General features: G+C 54.9%; 1 protein-coding gene and 1 long non-coding RNA gene across 4 annotated transcripts; one reads left to right on the plus strand and one right to left on the minus strand.

Moving 5' to 3' along the window:
- Nucleotides 1-2,333: 2,333 nt before the first annotated feature.
- On the plus strand, nt 2,334-18,913 carry TUBB1 (tubulin beta 1 class VI). Of its 2 annotated transcripts, none has more exons than XM_085002536.1 (4): nt 2,334-2,579; nt 15,478-15,586; nt 15,893-16,003; nt 16,114-17,807. In XM_085002536.1, the coding sequence occupies exons 1-4, from the start codon at nt 2,430-2,432 to the stop codon at nt 17,184-17,186; spliced, it is 1,443 nt and encodes a 480-aa protein (XP_084858662.1). In that variant the 5' UTR covers nt 2,334-2,429; the 3' UTR covers nt 17,187-17,807.
- On the minus strand, nt 3,824-18,530 carry LOC146395411 (uncharacterized). Of its 2 annotated transcripts, XR_014831953.1 has the most exons (4): nt 7,978-8,212; nt 7,549-7,601; nt 5,852-6,117; nt 3,824-5,729 (listed from the first exon to the last, which is right to left on the minus strand). It is a non-coding gene; the product is annotated as an uncharacterized LOC146395411 (long non-coding RNA). The 2 variants fall into 2 exon arrangements; XR_014831954.1 differs by lacking the exons at nt 3,824-5,729; nt 7,978-8,212 and adding an exon at nt 18,420-18,530 and having other exon boundaries at nt 5,986-6,117.
- Nucleotides 18,914-19,136: the final 223 nt, after the last annotated feature.

A 19,136-nucleotide genomic window follows, 5' to 3' on the forward strand; every position in this document is an offset into this window, starting at 1 on the left:
AGCGGGCGCGGGCCTCCGATCGCCCGCGGGCCCGATTTCTCCTCGGGCCGCCCGCCTTGGATCCTGGCGACCCCTGGCCCAGGAGAGCTGTCCCCTCCCATCCAGTCCCCCCCCCCCCGCCCCCGGGGACAGGGGTTCCCCGAGTCCGGGGAGGAGGCCGCGTCTAGCTTTCTGCCTCCCGTTTCCAGAAGGCCCAGGACCTTTCTGGAGAGATGTTTATACAGAGGGGAAGGGGGATCCTTTTAGAAAATGTATGCCCCAAAGGGCACCGTCCCTTGGCGATGCACCATGAATTTGACATTGCGGCTTCCAAAGCCGCCTGACCAGGTTTCTGCTCACAAAGCATTTCGCCTTCCAACGCAGGGAAAGCAGAAGTGGGACCCCTGAGGCCTCGGTTTCGCAACTCAAGTGTTTGTCTCTCCTCGTGAGCAGTGGGCACACTCCCTTCTCGTGAGCGGTGGCCACAGCATGGCCTCCTTGTCTCGGGGGAGGAGGGCCCAGAGTTTTGTTCTGGGGCCCACAGCCTCTGCTACAGGGTCCGGAGGCGGGCAGACCCTGCTCTCCCACAGCCCCCCACGCCCCACCCCATCTCCCGCTCTTCCCTGGGCTAAGCCTGCGAGCAGAAATCACAGCGGCTGCCTTGTGGTCTTCCAGCAATTTCCGTGACCCCCCCCCCCGAAAGCCCTGGGATACCCACGGCACCCCAACAGGGCTTGGTCCTTGCTCCTGAGGTGCTATCACTGAGCAAAGTGTAGCCACGGCCTCTTTCCATTGAGGTGTCTTTTCTCTTCGCGGAAAGTCGGCGCCTCCCAGCCCTTAGCACCAGTTCCCGGTTGGGCGGTGGGCGAGGGTGGCCTCCGGTTCCAAGAAAACTCTCAGGTGTGAGTGGTGGGGGCGGGGCCCGGAACCCGGGTCTCCAGAGGCGGCTTTGCCCCAGCAGGTGTCCTGGGCCTGGTCCCAAAGTCTCTGGCTTCCCTTCCCTGGGGTGAAGCAGGTGCGGGAAGGGCGGTGCCAGCCGGGACTTCCCCTGCCCAGGCGTCTCCCCTCCACGGCTACGGCGACTCCGCCAACCCTCCGCCTTCCTCCACGTGAGGAAGAAAGCCGGGACAATTGTCCCCAACACCCGTGACCTCCATCATTCAAGGAGGCTCCGCCTGGGTGGTGGCTTTTTGGTCTAAGGAAAAAGTTAAAAGCTCATAATTGTCAAAGAATGACCAGCGTGGTCAAATATTACAGTGTGACAACTCTTGTGGGGACTCCAGGGTCCCCAGAGATGGTCAAGGTCCAGGAGGTGCAACGTCCAGCCACAAGTTCTACCACGTAGGAAACGGGGCCCCGAGGCCTGGCCTCTGATGACTGGGCTGTGAGGCCCGGGGCGCACGCTGACGTGGGCATGAAATAGTGTCCAGTTACCAGCTTTTCTGGTCCTGGATGTTCCGAGATGCCCTGGGGCCCTCGGGGAAGGGTCGGGGGCGGGGGCGGAGATGCTATGACAGGCAGGATGGGCTTCCTGGGTGTGTGACCCCTGTGGTCAGCGGGGCCCGGAGTGCTTGGTGTGATGCGGGCTTCTCAAACCCACCCCCCCGTTTTTGTTTCGAGCTGCAGATTCTGGAGCAGATCAGGTGCTGATGCCGCCTCTGTAGGCCAGGGACAGATGGCATGGGAAGGGCAGGGAACACTGGGCCCCACGGAATGCAGGTGAAAGGGAGGGACAGTGGCATTTGCACTCTGGGAGCGCATCGGACATCTAGAGCTGACAGGTTGTGGGACTTGGCAATTCCCTGCGCTGGAAGCAGCTCAGACCCAGAGGGACAGGGAAATCGGGCAGGAAGGAGGCGAGGCGGGGGATGGTGGGAGGCCAGACATTTGAAACCACAACTTTCAAGGCAAGAAGAAGGTAAGTGAGCTCTCCTGTGACCCACCCGCTCTGCCCTTCAGCACCTGTGATGCTTCCAGCACACGAAGCCAGGTGCCTGGACCCTTTCTTAACCTCTGAACTTGGCTGTGGTCTGTGGATTCCATCCACCTGGCTCTTGGCTCTGAGGGGAGCTGGCTGCGTCACTTTAAGGGTCACTGAAACCATGTGGGATCCCTTAGGGTAGCTGTCAAGGGTGTCTGGCCCCAGGAGCTCTCGGGAGGCAGGAGGATGGAATTCTCCGGCCCCCGGGGCTGCAGGAGCGAAAGGACGCAGCAGCGAGGAGCCTGCTGGGCCGGCCGCGCACCTGTCTGACCAGCTCTTTTCAAAGCAGGGGCACCTGAGAGGCAGGTGGGGGGGCTCTGCGTGCCTGTGAGGTCATCCTCTGGGCAATGACTCATCTTATCTGCCTGGAACAGAGGAGGCTCAGGTTCAGGGCCCCGTGGCCGGCTCCCTCAGAGGGCCCCCCCCGCCCCCGCCTGGGTGTCACCTGGGAAGCTGCCCGGGAGCCTGCATGGAACTGAGTCGTCCCTGCTCCCCGGCAGTGCTTGGAGGCAGATTCAGCGACTTTCTAAAAGACGCTCCAGTCTGGGAAAGTCTTTTCTCACTGGACCCGCGACGTGATCCTGTGAGGTGGGAGCAGATGCGATCAACCACTTTACAGGTGGGAAGACTGAGGCTCCAGAAGTTCAGAGAATTCTACTCAGCCTGGGGATTTGGGGGTGGCGGGTCTGAACCTGCTCCTCCCTCTTCTCAATACCCCATAAAGTCTCCTGGCAAACCCGAGATCCAAGGCCAGGACGCAAAAGCCTAATCATTTCTAAAGGGGCTTGGCGTTCCTGTGTGGCTCAGCAGATTAAGAACCCAAATACTGTCCATGAGGGATGCAGGTTCGATCCCTGGCCTCGCTCCTTGGCTTCAGGATCCAGTGTTGCCGCAGCTGCAGCTCGGATCCCATGTTGCTGTGGCTGTGGTGTAGGCTGGCAGCCGCAGCTCCTCTTTGACCCCTAGCCCAGGAACCTCTATATGCTGCAGGCGTAGCCCTAAAAAGAGGTTTTAAAAAGAAAAAAAAGTAAGTTTGCTCTTTCCTCTTCGCCTGAGAAAGAGCCCACATACTTCACAGGTGGGCGGGGGCGGAGCCAGGCTCCCAGCCCGCGGGGGAACGTTCGTGTCCCGTGGAGCTGCCTCCAGGTCCTCGCCTTCCTCCTTCCTTCTTGCCATGTTGTCCCCCCCACCCCACCCCCCTGCAGGCTGCAGACATTTCCTTTTATTCCACATTCCTGAGTTTAGCCACTTCCTGGATACCACGTTTGCTGTGATGGCTGCTGACAGTACCGGTAGGCGAGTCTGGCTTTGTGGGCCACCGAGGTGTCCTTGCCGGCTGCCGGCTCTTCTCCATCCACGCGGCCACGCGGTCACATGCTCCCCCGGACCCTTTGCGGTGAAGGTTGGCCAGATTCATGGTCCAGCCTGCCACCGTCCCCAAATGCCATCACCACCGCACCAGCTCCTGGCTTGGTCGGGAGGGAACCTTGGCCCTAAAGCTCCCTTTATGAGGTGGGTGGGTCAGGAGCACCTTCAGAGCATGTGGCCCACTGCCCACAGGTCACGTGCAGCACCCCGGGCCCCTGGAACCTGCTCCGGAGCAGCCTCGGTCCTTGGCTCCATCCGGGCTGCTGGCTCTCTAAAGGGTGGTTGGCAAACATCGTTGAGCACCTAGCATGCGCCCAACCACTGTCCCAGCCCCGGGGACACAGCCCTGTCAGTCCCTGCCTGCTGGGGGCGGTGGGGGGCCCTTCCGGTAAGGGGACGTGGGGAAACGTTGTTGTGGGCAGTTCCCTTAGACTGATGAGGACACAGCCGTGGAAGGTGCTCGATTTTCAAGCAGAAGGAGAGATGTGCAAGGGCTTCGAAACGCAAACTCTCTTAGTAGGTGACCAAGGGGAAGAAGGTGGCCGGGCGGTCGGGGAGGAGGGGGACAGGGTGAGGTCCCAGAGCGGTCACCCTCAGCGGTCACACTCTGGGATCAAAGGCCACGCTGCCCACCTCCTGAAGGCCACTGTCCTGGAGGAGCAGGACTCCCACCCAACCCTCCCTCCCTCGGGGCTTAGCCATTGATCTGAGCAGCACACCGGCTGTGGGAAGAGGGGTGGTTTAACCCCTGTCAGCTAGTTTCCTGGAGGCCGGTGGGCGGGATCCTTTATGAGCTCCCTCTGGGAGGGCGGAGAGAGGTCTGCTAGAGGCCACAGTGGCCGTGGAGGGGAGAGCTGGTGAGAGTGGGTCCTGCAGGGAGGCAGGCCCGGCAGTACCCAGCTGTGAACCAGATGTGGGGAGGAAGGCCCAGCTGGAGGCCATCTGGCTGGCCCACCCCTCGTCACCCCCAGTCACCCCCTCAGATGAGGGTCCAAAGACCTGGGAGTCATCTCTGGTTCTGCCGAGTCATCCTCAGTGTCTTCTAGCCAATGGAGAGAATGGCCCCTTGCTCAGGGGTGGCAGGGGAGACGGTGGCAGAGAACTTGGTAAAGACCAGCGAAAGCAGGGCCCGGGCTTCCTCCCTTCCCGAGGTCCCTCGAGGCCCCAGAGAGCACTCAGCCAACATCTGGTGGGTCAGGGAGCGGATTTCAGCGACGCGGACAAGGATGCTTTCTTGGACAAACACTGGGCTAGCAGGAGGACATGTTCCTGTTTGATTTCAGCATCAGGTGCTGCTCCCTTGTATGCTTCTCTCTCTGCCCCTGAACACTGCTGATCCGGAGCGGCACACCTGGGGAGGTAGGCGAGACATGGCTGGAAGGTTCGTGTTCGTGTTTCCTTACACCCTCAGGATCACGACAGCTCATGGCAGAGTGTGTGTGTGTGTGCACACGTCCACATGTTTCCTCCTGCACGTCAGAGATGCCACAGCCCAGGATGCTGATTCTCAATGTCCCTTGCGATGGCGTGGAAGCTGGGCAGGGACAGAGCCGTCAGCACGGAGCCCCCAAAGGGGAGAAGCTCTCAAACTCCTCCGAGGAGCTGGGCAGCCTGGCTCAATGAAAATCCGCAACAAGTTTTTTAGTTTTCACTTGCAGTGACTTATTCATCCTCCCAGAACTTTCTCTGACAGTAAGAGAACACACAACGAAGCAGAGTACAAGGAAGTGGAACTCAGTTCATCTGATGAGCTGCCCACACCCGCTGAGTCACTCATAATGGCCCCTCAGATGTCATTTTCTTGCTAAGACATTTGGAAAAATTTCTGCCTCTGAATCACAAGCAAACACTATAATTCAACAATCTTCTCTAAGTTATTCAAGGAACTTCAATGCACTCAGCAGTGGAAGCTCAGGGGCGGATGAAATCAATGAATTCTCTTGAGAACTTTGTTTTTCTCCTAATTAAGTTTCCTTTGCCAAGTGGAGGGTGGGGGGAGCACCACCTGACCCCCAGGGGACAGCTCAGGGGAAGCCTGGAAGCAGCCGATTTGGGGTTTCGGGATGACATTGGGTTTCCCTTATCGTCTTGGTTCTGTTCCCATAATAGACCCAAGTGTCATCCAGGAAGGGGCTCGCTCCCACTGCCTCTCCTCGAGGACTCTCCCTGCGACAGCCGGCCGGAGGAGGGGCGTTTTGACGAAGGGCTTAAGCATCTCAGAGTCCTGGCACGGCAGGCACCGTCGCCGTGCCGGGTCACCCCGGGGGTGCAGGGACGTCTCGCTCCTGCCCTCTGCCCCCGGAAGCTCTGCTCCCCTGCACCTGCCTTTGCTGCAGCTCTTCTCCGGGGACACAGCGACTTCGTCACTTGCTGCGCTTCAGGGCACGGGGTCACTTGCAGCCTGGCAGGAGAGCAGGACTTTGGTCTCCCCAGGGCCCCGTTCACCTGTGTCACGGGCAGGGGCCACTTCCCGGGGGCTGGGAAAGGCAGTGTGTATGCACCACCTGGCAGGCTTTCCCTCACCTGGCAGCCAGAGGGTCGCGTGTTCCCGGGCAGGAGCAGGGTCCTTCGTGAAGGAGGACAAAGGGCTGGAGACAGGCTGATTTCAGACCTGCTGCACGTCCTGCCGCTCTGCGCTGCCGGGACGTGTTCAGTCCAGGTGGGCAGCCACCTGTGCCCACAACGAACACAGGCCTGACACGTGGTAGGGGCTCAGACCCAGGTGCTGGGCAATGGTGCCATCCACACAGTCAGTCACTTGCTGCCTTCCATCCTGCTGAAACCTCTGCCTGCCCAGGGGGTAGAGGGCCGCTCAGTTTTTGGAGCAAATAAGCTTTTCCCCAGCAAAGAAAACCATAAACTAAACAAAAAGACAGCCTATGTCATAGGAGAAAATCATCGCAAGCAATGCAACCAACAAGGGCTTAATTTCCGAAATATACAAACAGCTCATGCAACTCAACAACAAAAAACCCAATGGAAAAATGAGCAAAAGCACTAAATGGACATTTCTCCAAAGAAGCAACACAGATGTCAACAGGCACCTGAGAAGATGCTCCACACCACTGGTGATTAGAGAAAAGTGCAAACCGAAACTGTGAGGTACCACCCCACACCCGTCAGAATGGCCATCACTAGTAAGCCTACAAATAACAAATGCTGGAGAGGGGGTGGAGAAAAGGGAGCCTCCTACACTGTTGGTGGGAACGTGAGTTGGCGGAGCCACTCTGGAGAACAATGTGGAGGTTCCTCAAGAAAACCAAAAGTAGGAGTTCCCGCTGCGGCACAGTGGGTTAAGAATCTGACTGCAGTGCCTCAGGTTGCTGTGGAGGCAGGCGTTGGATGCCTGGTGCAGTGGGTTAAAGAGTCTGGTGTTGCTGTAGCTGTGGCTTGGATTTGATCCCTGGCTCAGGAACTTCCATAAGCTGTGGCTGTGGCCATTAAAAAAAGAAAGAAAGGAAGGAAGAAAAAAGAAGTAGAACTACCCTATGATCCAGCAAGCCCACTCCCGGGCATATATCTGGACGGAACTATAATTTAAAAATATATGTGCACTGCTATGTTCATAGCAGCACTACTCACAGTAGCCAAGACCATTTAAATGTCCTCCGACAGAGGAATGGATAAAGAAGATGTGGTACATATATTCAATAGAATACTACTCTGCCATAAAAAAGAATGAAATAATGCTGTTTGTAGCAACATGGATGCAACTGGAGATTATCTTACTGAGTGAAGTAAGTTAGAAACGGAAAGACAAGTATCATCCGTTATCACTTATATGTGGAATCCAAAATATGACACAGAGTTCCCATTGTGGCTCAGGAGAAATGAATCTGACTAGTATCCACGAGGACGCAGGTTCAGTCTCTGGCCGTGCTCAGTGGGTTAAGGATCCAGCATTGCTGTGAGCTATGGTGTAGGTTGCAGACAGGGCTCGGATCCGGAGCTGCTGTGGCTGTGGTGTAGGCCGGCAGCTGGAGCTCGGATTGGACCCCTAGCCTGGGAACCTCCATGTGCTGTGGGAGTGGCCCTAAAAAGACAAGAACAACAGCAACAAAAGACACAAATGAATTTATCTGCAAAGTAGAAACCTTTTCACAGACAGAGAGAACAGACTTGGGGTTGCCAAGGGGGATCGCTGTGGGGGAGGGATGGACCGTGCAGGGGTCAGGGGACGGACCCGGGAGTCTGGGGTGAGCAGATGCAAACTATCGTACCTACGGTGGATGAACAGCGAGAGAACCGCAGCACAGGGCCCTCCACCCAAGGTCTGGTGAGAAACCATAACGGAGAAGAATGTGAAAAAGAATACACGTGTGACAGAGACACTTTGCTGTGCAGCAGACATGAACACAGCATCGTAAGTCAACTACATTTCGGGTAAAAACAACAGCATAAAAGCCCTGGCCCTCGGGACCCATAGCCTGCTTTCCAGCCCAGACGCCTCAGATCTGGGGGTGGGGGGGTGCAGCGAGCAGCAGCCCCAGGACCCCCAGCTCCCTACCCCGAGCCCCGGCCCCTGGCAGCGTCCAAAGCTCAGCGCCTGCCGCCCAGGCTGAGTAAACACCGCCTGCCGGGCGGGATTCAAAGCAAACAGGGTTCCTCTTCTTCCCCCCTTTTGCCAGCTGCCCCATTAACAGAAAAACCTTTTAAGCGCTCATCTGGAAAGCTGGCCTCTTCCCTCCCTGAGCAAACTGACGTGACCGAGAGGGACGCAGGTCGGGGGGCCCCCAGCGTAGCGCAAGGCCAGGGATGGCCCCGCCGGCCCGGCCCGCGTCCCGACTTGTCCCCGATCGCACGTGTGGGGCCTCCATGCCCGCTCCCGACGTCCTGGTTCCTGGGAACAGCTTGCTCTTGCAGCCTGGACCACCTCCTGGGGACAGAGAAAGAGCCCTGGGCACCGCGGCCCGCCCCACCCAGGAGGACGCGGCCGTGAATAAATACATCCTCGGCGCTGGGAAAGTGGCCCCTCTGAGCGGCCCGCGCAACCCTGCTCGACCTGCCCAGCTGTTGGTTTGCTCTGAGCAAATATTGGCCGAGGCTCTGCTGGGGATCGGGCACTTCGGGGACCCAGAGGTGAACCGAGAGCGGTAGCTCGCAGGCTGGCGGGGAGATAAGCCAGGAGTATGAGTAATTAGCAAACAGACCGGGTGTGGGAAGTGTCACCAAAGTGCCGGGGCTACCGGAGGCAGGCGTGTCCCTGGGGTGTCCCCAGGGGCCGACCTGCTCCAGGCTGGAAGCTGCGGGGGTCCGCTGGGCAGGTGGAGGCTGGGCACGGAGAAGGGGACCCAGAGGGAAGCCAAAGAGGCCAAGGCGTCACAGAGGGGCACCAGGGTGACTTCCGTGGAGGTGGAAAATCTTTCTTTTTTTTTTGTCTTTTTAGGGCTGCACCCGCGGCATAAGGAGGTTCCCAGGCGAGGGGTCGAATCGGAGCTGTAGCTGCTGGCCTACACCACAGCCACAGCTACGTGGGATCCGAGCCATGTCTGGGACCTAGACCACAGCTCACAGCAATGCCAGATCCTTAACCCACCAAGCAAGGCCAGGGATCGAACCCACAACCTCATGGTTCCTAGTCGGATTCATTAACCACTGAGGCATGGTGGGAACTCTGAAAATCTTCATTCTGTGTTTTTTTTTGCTTTTAAATTAAAAATTTTTTTTATTGAGTTCCCTGGTGGTGCACTGGGTTAAGGATCCAGCAATTCTCGCTTCTGTGGTAGGGGTTCAATCCCTGGCCGGGAACTTACATGTGCTGTGGGCTTGGCTAAAATTTTTTTTTTTTTTTTTTTTTTGCTTTTTAGGGCTGCACCCGAGGCATATGGAGGTTCCCAGGCTAGGGGTCAAATCAGAGCTACAGCTGCTGGCCTATGCCACAGCCACAGCAACGCCAGATCCTTAATCTGCGGAGCAAGGTCAGGGATTGAACCCACAACCTCATGGTTCCTAGTCAGATCTGTTTCCACTGTGCCATGATGGGAACGCCAAAAAAATTTTTTTTAATAAAAATAAATAGGAGTTCCTGCTGTGGCACAGTGGGTTAAGGATCTGACTGCAGTAGCTCAGATTGCTGCAGAGGCTTGGGTTCAATCCCTGGCCTGGTGCAGTGGATGCTGGTGTTGCCGTAGCTGTGGTGTAGGTCACAGCTGCAGCTCGGTTTCAACCTCTGGCCTAGGAATTTCCATATGCTGTGGATTCGGCCAAAAAATAAAAATAGATTTGATTGAAGTAGAGCTGATTGACAATGTTGTGTTAACTGCTGCTGTACCGCAGAGCGACTCCATTATATAGGCAGGAACACACAGCCACTCCCGTGCAGGTTAGCGGAGAACTGCGGGTGGATGCCCCCGTTTGGTAGGTACAGCAGGTTGTATGCATTTCTATTTTCTTTTTTCTTTTTTTTAGGGCAATACCCCTGGCATATGGAAGTTCCCAGGCGAGGGGTCGAATCAGAGCTGTAGCTGCCGGCCCATGCCCCAGCCACGGCAACTTGGATCCAAACCGCCTCTGTGACCTGGGCCGAAGATCACGGCAACACTGGATCCTTAACCCACTGAGTGAGGACAGGGATCAAACCTGCGACCTCATGGGTGCTGGTCAGGTTTGTTAACCGCTGCCCCACGATGGGAGCTCCCCTGTACGTTTTGAATTTGTGAAAGATGCTCAGCTGGGCAGATTTCTTCCTCTTGAGCTGACACTGTCTCCTCTGCATTGAGGGGCGGCAGAGTCTGGACCAGAAGCGGGGTGAATCATATGGTTGTTCAGCTTTGAGAAGGAAAAAATTTCCAAGCTTTGATTTTGCAAGAGGCTCGATCTTGTTCTAAGTTTGGAGAGATTCACCAATTGTTAATATTTCCCCAAGTTTGTTTGACCTCTCTCTCCAGTGATCACTTTGTTTTTGCTGCGCAGCTGTTTCAGAGAAAGTTGCGTGGTGACTCCTGACCTTAAATACCTTGCAGTATCTCCTGAAAACCAGAGCTTGCGCTGGCCTGGCCCCGGGTCATGATCAAGCGCAGGAAATACAACCTGGAGGCAGCGTTATCAATCTGATCTACAGTCTGCATAAAAATGTCCGCAACTGTCCTGGTTGTGACCCTTACAGCAGCTTTCCTGGCCCCCTTCCGGGACCTGGCCAGGGTCATGCCGAGCTCTTAGTGCTGGGCAAGTGGCTGGTGAGGTCGCCGGACAAAGGCGGGCAGCCGTGGGGGACAGCACCTGCTTCTCCACCCCGGGGTTCCCCCCCAGCGTTCGATCCGGGCTTTGCTCTCTGCTTCAAGTCCTGGGAGAGAGAAGCTGTTCCCCCCTGGAAAGTCCGTTGTTAGCAACCTCCCTGCCCTCTGCCTTCACACTGTGGCCCCCCAGGCCTCTAGGAAGGCACGGGATGGGCCTGCGGGGCGAGGATGACGGGCCTGGGCCGGCTTGGGGAGCTGTTTACTGGGAGCACAGGACCGAGCACCTCCTGTGTGGCCGGGCATCGGGGGAAAGTGGCTTCGCATCCTCTTGGCTCTGGGGGACCTCACCGTCTGGCAAAGGGACCAGCAGCAAACAGCGAGCCCCCCGTGACGAGACTGCAACGAAGGGGAAGCAGAGCGCAGAGCCGGGGAGGCGGGACAGCCGGGCAGCTCGCCCTTGGCAGGAGGCGAGGCCTGAGTGCTGGTGTCAACGCGTGTGCGGCTGTGGTCCGAGGGCCTGATGGCATGGAATGGTGGTGGGGGCTTCTAGAACCCTCACCACACAGGCTCTCTCAGGACGGAAGTCCGGAGGTGGTACTGGGAAGGAAGTTTGGGGCCTGGGAGCAAGCCAGCGAGTTCAACTGTGTTTTTTTTTTTTTTGCTTTTTAAGGCCATACCTGTGGCATATGGAGGTTCCCAGGTTAGGGGTCTAATCTGAGCTACAGCTGCCGGCCTATGCCACAGCCACAGCCACAGCCACAGCCACGTGGGATCCTTAACCCACTGAGCGAGGCCAGGGATCGAACCCGCAACCTCATGGATCCTAGTGGGATTCATTTCTGCTGCGCCGCGACAGGAACCCCAGGCTGGTATCTTGACTCTGGTTTCCCAAAGTCAAGAACTACCCTGTCCAATTTGGCTAAGTTCAAAAAGATGTTTCTTATCTTACTATTATAAATACTGCAGTCAACTTTTTTCTATGGCTATTACAGTATACAACATAAGAATGAAAACTGTCCGCCTATGCACCCCCTCCCCTCTCCCTGGCCCCAAGTCACCTCAGTGCCACCTGTGGCTTTCAGATGGCTTAGGAAGCACGGCTGAGGACAAGGGAGCCATGGCGGGTTCCTGAGGGAGGGGGGGAGAAGGTTTACTGGTTGTATGACAGTCCTGAAGTCACTTCAGGCTCTGAGACCGTGGCCTCATCTGTCAAGAAAGACGTTTAGACAGAAAGGTTTCCTATAACACAGCTGGCTTGGACAGGGCAAGGTCTCGGAGGCGCTTCTGGTCACCCCAGGGAGCTAGGCGCCTCACCAGCAGGTCCCTGACGCCCATGCAGAAAGGCAGGCTGTGGCCTTGAACTCTAGGAAATGACCCGGCACTATTCTGTGCGGGAGAGGAAAAGCCCCCACCCCTCCGCAAGGATGACAGAAGGGCTGGGGCCGGGCCTCCGGGCTGGACACACCCTTGGGTTTCACTGGGAGGGTAGCTGGGTCCCGGGTCCCATCCCAGCGACGACCAGAGTTGTGTGGGGCTCCCAGCAGTGAAGGGTCTCTCAGAGGCTGAGCAACTCTCTGAAGATCTTAGACTCAGACACAAAGCAAGGATGCGTGAAATTGTCCACATTCAGATCGGCCAGTGTGGTAACCAGATCGGATCCAAGGTAAGGACAGCCGTTCCACGACTAGGGCTGGCCTTCCACGGCCCACAGCCTGGCCAACTAGGATACCCGCCGTCAGCCCGGGGCCAACGAGCCCAGCGGACCGGAGCGCCCGCCGAGCACCTGACTTATTTAAACAGTGCCTTTGGTTAAAGAGACACAGGGAATGGGGAAGGCTTAAAGGGTTAGTTTAATTCATGTTCACTTTGTTGACAGTTACAGGTGTGCAATACTCCTGTCCGTCATTTTTACTTTCTGTCACCTTAGCAATGATGTTTTCATATCTAAAAACCGTAATTTATTTCAAAACAGTTTTTCCAAGTTTCTTGGGAAAATTTGTATGTTGTATCAGCTATCTTTCCCTCCTCTCCCGTGTTTATGTTATAAAGTTATAGAAAAGATCAAGTACTGTTCTATTTAGAATGCAGCAGAAATTTCGAGGTAAATCTAAAAGTTTTTTTGTGTCTAGCAGCAAAAGTAATGAAAATATATCCTTTGGAGGGAGTTTCCATTGTGGCTCAGTGGGTTAAGAATCCAACAAGTATCCATGAGGATTCAGCCTCGACCCCTGGCCTCGCTCAGTGGGTTAAGGATCCGGTGTTGCACCGAGCTGCGGTGTAGGTCGCAGATGCAGACTGGCTCTGGCGTTGCTGTGGCTGTGGTGTAGGCCAGCGGCTGCAGCTGCAATTTGACCCCTAGCCTGGGAACTCCCATATGCCACAGGTGCGGCCCTAAAAAAAGGACCAAAAAAAAAAAAAAAAAGAGAGAAAAATAAAAATAAAAAAAAAGAAATATATTGGGGAGTTCTCGTGTGGCTCAGCGGGTTAAGGATCCAGCACTGTCGCGTTATCACTGCTGTGGCTTGGTACAGTCCCCAGCCTGGGAACTTCCTCATGCCATGGGCTCGGGCAAAAACAAAAACACAAAAAAGGAAACGTACCCTTTGGAATAGAAATGCGTTTTTCTCCTGCCCCCTGAAATTGTCTATAAATTATCTCGTTCTGTTGGCCAACAGCAAAACCCAGATGAGAGAGCCCAGGGTCGCCAATCCTAATGTGAAGATGACCACCTGTAATCAAGTTCCACCAAGTCTGATTGTTCCCGCTGCTATATCTGAAGTTACTTTTACCAGCATGAATTGCACTGAACATTTAATTACAGTAAAACGTACACAAATTAAACTGGGAAAACATAGCATAAAAATGCACCGTCATAGCCATGTTTAGGTGTGTAGCTCAGGAGGGTATGTGCTCTGTGGGCCACATAGTCCCCACAATGCTCTTTTTGCCAGACTGAAGCTCCGCACCCCTTACCCACCAACGCCCCGTTTCCCTCCCCACCCCCAGCAACCACCATTCCCCCTTGTCTCTAAGAGTCTGACAGCGCTCGTGATTTCACATAACAGTATTTGTCCTTTTCGCTTGCTCGTTCATTTTTGCTTTTATTTTTGTTTATTATTTACTTTTGCCTGTGGCGTGCAGCGGCTTGGTGTGGGACCTCAGTTCCCAGACCAGGGATTGAACCCTGGCTGCCATGGTATTCGTGCTGAACCCTCACCACTAGACCAGCAGGGAACTCCCAGGATTCGTCCTTTTCCACGTAGCATGATCTCCTCAGGGTCCATCCCTGCTGTAGCCTGTGTCAGAATAATAAGTCTGCAGTGGGGATACTCGTTTTGCTTCTCCAGTCATCTGTCAATGGACACTCGGATTGTTTTCACCTTTTGGCGACTGTAAAACAATGCGGCTCTGACAAAAAAGGAAAGTCTTTTAATTCAGGTGTTTAAAACCTGGGGCACAGAAAATTGCCGCTTGAAAAGAAGTCGTTGTCCGCCTTCTGCCGCAGTGATGAGACATTCAAAACGACAACACACAGAGCAGTGGGAGGCTCGGGCCGGGGTCGGAAGATACTATGGACCGAGCACCTCCTGAGGGAGTGCGGGCTGGACAGGGTGCCAGCTCTTACTCCAGAACTGTGGCGTCTCGGAGTTAGAGCCCCAGCAACAACTTACTGTTTGGGGCTGTACGAACTTTTAAGACACGTTAATCTGTGATGGCATAGAATTTAAATTTCTTCTCTTACACCCTGAGCAGTGCTGGTGATTTACTATAAAATAGTCTTGTTAGCAAGACGCTGGCCAGAGCAGAGCCATCATTTACAAGTTGCGGTTGGGAAAACACGATTAGGGATTTTAATGTAAATGAGTATGTCTTCATTACGCTTTGTTCTGTTTTGTTTTGGCTGCGCCCGCAGAAGTTCCCCAGTTGGGGATCAAACGCTTGCCAGAGCAGCGACCCAAGCCACAGCAATGATAAGGCCAGATCCTTAATCTGCGAGGCCACCAGGGAACCCCTTCATTGTGCTTTTAACAGTGCTTCTCCAGGGTAATGCAAAGGGGCCATTCCAGTAACTGCTTCCATATTAAGAGCTTGGCACATATCTGTGTTAACAGACACTGTACATGTGGTTGGAAGGGTAACGTGTTTCAAATCGTTACAAGAGAACAGCTCTGCCTTGTGTGCACACCTGATCATCAAAAACGCACACCCTTTAAAACTGCGCAGAGGTGTCCCAGTTATGGGCTTTCCGGAAAACTGCACGAGAATAAACCTGCAAAGTGAAATGAGATATTACTGTGAAATCAGAGAAGAATTCAGTTTATTTTCATGTCATGGGATCCATACTTGGCTAGCTGGATGCAGTACAAGGTGAAACTCAAGAGCTAGACTGTCTGACGTGAAATTCTAAAAGAACAGCATTAACGTATACAAAGGCCTGAATTTACTAGCAGCCAAATCCAATTTAATATTTTTTGTGTTGCCAGTTTACTGAAGTAGTTCAGGCAGATATAGAATGCAATCGTCATCTTTTTTTTTCTTTTTCTTTTTCTTTTTTGTCTTTTTGGGGCCTCACCATAGCATATGCAGGTTCCCAGGCTAGGGGTTGAACAGGAGCTATAGCCGCCAGCCCACACCACAGCCCCAGCAACGCGGGATCCAAGCCGTGTCTGAGACCTACACCACAGCTCACAGAAAGGCCAGATCCTTAATCCACTGAGCGAGGCCAGGGCTCGAACCTTCGTCCTCGTGGATGCGAGTCAGATTCGTTTCCTCTGAGCCATGCCGGGAGCCCTGCAGTCTTCCTCTTCGTGGGTAGCAGAGGCAGACTAAACTGTGCCCTGGGGAGGGCGGTTAGGAAAGGGCCCCCCCAGATCGTCTTTCGGAGGGAAGCAGGCCCTAGCTGTTTCCACTCCTGGCAGCCCCTCGGCCTTGGACAGGGGCCCTCCGGACACCGACCTCTCCTTCTGCTTTCAGTTCTGGGAGGTGATTGGCGAGGAGCACGGGATCGACGGGGCTGGGAGCTACCGCGGGGACTGCTCCGTGCAGCTGGAGAGGATCAGCGTGTATTACAACGAAGCCCACGGTAGGCTGCTGTCTTCCCTCCTGGTGTTTCGGTGAAAAGCAGAACCATCTCCCACAGGAACAAAATCTCTGCCATGGGCAAGACAGCACACACACCAAGGATGGGAAGGTTACTGGTGACGCAGTTTACAGATGTGCGTGACTGTTGCTGGGGTCAAAGATACCATTTCAAGGCTTTCTACCCAAGACACCTCGTAGTTTTCTATTTTTTTTTTTTTTCCGGACCGGGGTCACAAAGTCCTATCTTGACGAAACATCAACCTTCAGAAAAACACGGTTACTGACTGCTTCCTCTTCCTCTCCTCAGGTAAGAAATACGTGCCCCGAGCCGTCCTGGTGGACTTGGAACCTGGGACCATGGACAGCATCCGATCCAGCAGACTGGGAGCCCTCTTCCGGCCCGACAGTTTTGTCCACGGTGGGTTTTTCTGGAAGGTTCCATGAGGAGGAGATGGGCGTGCCTCTTGGTGGGCCCCGCGCCGCCCCTCCTCTGCCCCACGGGAGGTAACCCAGTCCCTTGTGCCACAGGGAACTCTGGGGCCGGCAACAACTGGGCCAAGGGCCACTACACGGAGGGGGCCGAGCTGGTGGAGGGCGTGCTGGACGCCGTGCGCAGCGAGGCCGAGGGCTGCGACTGCCTGCAGGGCTTCCAGGTGGTGCACTCGCTGGGCGGCGGCACGGGGTCCGGGATGGGCACGCTGCTCATGGGCAAGATCCGCGAGGAGTTCCCGGACCGCATCCTCAACTCCTTCAGCGTCATGCCCTCGGCCAAGGTGTCGGACACGGTGGTGGAGCCCTACAACGCCGTGCTGTCCATCCACCAGCTGCTGCAGAACGCCGACGCCTGCTTCTGCATCGACAACGAGGCGCTCTACGACATCTGCTGCCGCACCCTGAGGCTGACCACGCCCACCTACGGCGACCTCAACCACCTGGTGTCGCTGACCATGAGCGGCGTCACCACGTCGCTGCGCTTCCCCGGCCAGCTCAACGCCGACCTGCGCAAGCTGGCCGTGAACATGGTGCCCTTCCCGCGCCTGCACTTCTTCATGCCCGGCTTCGCGCCGCTCACCGCCCAGGGCAGCCAGCAGTACCGCGCGCTGACCGTGGCCGAGCTCACCCAGCAGATGTTCGACGCCCGCAACACCATGACCGCCTGCGACCCCCGCCGCGGCCGCTACCTGACCGTGGCCTGCATCTTCCGGGGGCAGATGTCCACCAAGGAAGTGGACGAGCAGCTGCTCACCGTGCAGACCAGGAACAGCAGCTGCTTCGTGGAGTGGATCCCCAACAACCTCAAGGTGGCCGTGTGCGACATCCCGCCCCGGGGGCTGAGCATGGCGGCCACCTTCATCGGCAACAGCACGGCCATCCAGGAGCTGTTCGGCAGGGTGTCTGAGCACTTCTCGGCCATGTTCAAGAGGAAGGCCTTCGTGCACTGGTACACGGGCGAGGGGATGGACGTAAGCGAATTTGTCGAAGCCGAAAGTGACATCCGCGATTTGGTGTCAGAGTACCAACAGTTTCAGGATGCCAAAGCGGATCTGGAGGAGAACGAGGAGGTGGCGGCGGAGGCCGAGGTGGACCCGTTGGGACATTAACGGCGAGAGCAGCTGTGTGTGTTGGGGGGGCTGCTGCGAGGAGTCACTCAGGATGAGCGGATCCCCGCAGGAGCCCCAAGCCCACCCGGCACTGCAGCACCGCAAACCACACACGGGGGAGCTTTGACGCAGGGCACGCAGGGGGCGGGGGTGGGGTGGGGTGGGGTGGGGTGGGGTGGGGTGGTGGGGACGGAGGAGGGCTTTACGGCTGGCCATTTGTTTTTAAAAACCAAGTGAATTGTTCCCAGAGCGCTCCCTTTGTCCAGAGATCTGGATTGGGTACTTAAGGTAAGCCCAGCGCCGTTGGGCCTCAGGACCCGGCGCGGACAGGGGTTGAGGTTAGGCTGTAGGCGCTCGGCTGCACTGGTGAGCCGCTGAGTCCACGCGGCAGCCCTGGCCTGCAAGTTCTGTTCCTATCCCACCTGCTCACACCTGCCGGCCTCTGGAAAAGGCCAGGTGTCTGCTTGGTGTGGGGGAGCTACCAAGGTAAACGTAAGTTGTGGGGGCCCTGTGTGCACTTCAGAGTACTAACTGCAAAGGGGAAAAGGGAGAGAAGAAGAGGGGCAGTCCTTCCCCCCAAAACAGCCTGGGCAGAAAATAAAAAACCAAAATGACATGCAATCCTCTCATCTTTATGTCTGAATAGCTCGATTTTTATATATACTTCCAGTTTCTTACTAATGCTTGATTCTGGGAATCCATTAATCCTCATCTTTGGTTTTCCTGGTAAAGGCTATCTGGAAAGGCCCTTTTCCCTTTCACTCAGTAAAATCACCTCCTGAAAAGGCTCTACGGCCGCTCTGCTCTATGGAAAGGGCACACGCACAACCGGCAACCGTTCAAATGTCGGAACTGAGCCGTGGCGGCTGCCGTGTCCTTGGTGGTTACGGAGGACGTTGTCTCATTAGGGAACTTTTACAGTTCAATTAATTGCAGAAGTTGCCATCAATGTCTGCATGATGCCATAGCTTTAACCATAACATGATTTTAATCTGCTCACATTACTACAGGACCAGATACACAAGAGCGTAATCAAATCACCCATAACTTCTTAATTACAGTTTACCTGTTTCTGACATGCAGCACTGCCGTCCCTTCCGGCGCCATAGGGTGTTAATGGCCTTCTAGAATTACCATGGAGCTACGCTATTTGACCCATGGGTAGCTGGGGATGGGAGGATGCAGGGACCCTTGCTGCGAGAAATATTTACGGGCAGGCAACCAGATTCTCACCTTTGGATTTGCTTTGTAATCTGCAGTAAGGAGGTAGCTGGTGGACGGCCGACGGTAGCTCATTTTGAGAAACATCACTCTTTTCACGCATGTGTTATGACGGAATAACTAAAATCTGCACCAAGAGAAAATGAAGTCTTGTTGTTGGTATCATGACCTGCCTTCTATTTACATAATTAAAAAAAAAAAAAGTTTTCTACTTGCGATTCAAGAAGCACTAAAAACAAAAGCAGATTTAATAAGAAACTGCATCTAAACTACTCTTTGCTGGAAGTTCCTAACTTCCTTAGACGCTAACAAGACTCAGAACCTGTCGTTATGGAAGAGTTTATACACATGCTTCTTCGAGCCCTTTTTCACTTTCTCAGATCTAAAAAGGCAATTCAATAGAGGCAAGAACGGATATAGATCCAATTTTAAAAAACCCTGCTGATTTATATTACTGTAGAGATTTTTGTTTGCTCAATAGTAATCATTAAAGCACAAAGAAATTCCGTTTTAAATGGCCAAATTGCTTCATTTCAGACCAAATAAATTCCTTTTCTTGGAGCCTAACCACCCAGACTGATTAATTTGAGTAGTTAAAAATATTTCAAAATGCATCTCACCATCCTACTCTTTGGTATGGTAGAAAGAGATTAAAAAAGGAAAGAAAGAAATCTGTCCCCTCTGATTGCGAGGAGCCTGTTCCTTTAGCCACACGGTTGCCACGGCGAC

Source organism: Sus scrofa, chromosome 17, assembly GCF_054392235.1.
Source record: "Sus scrofa isolate SSC_HxYL_T2T_F1_AM1 chromosome 17, Sscrofa_HxYL_maternal_Yorkshire_Landrace_v2.0, whole genome shotgun sequence".
NCBI lineage: Eukaryota > Metazoa > Chordata > Mammalia > Artiodactyla > Suidae > Sus > Sus scrofa.

Bases quoted from the DNA above. Each gene is read 5' to 3' on its own strand.
- TUBB1 (XM_085002536.1), top strand. From the start codon at position 2,430: ATGGAACTGAGTCGTCCCTGCTCCCCGGCAGTGCTTGGAGGCAGATTC. The intron at 15,587-15,892 runs GTAGGCTGCTGT...TCCTCTCCTCAG, and splicing joins GTATTACAACGAAGCCCACG to GTAAGAAATACGTGCCCCGA. The intron at 16,004-16,113 runs GTGGGTTTTTCT...CTTGTGCCACAG, and splicing joins GCCCGACAGTTTTGTCCACG to GGAACTCTGGGGCCGGCAAC.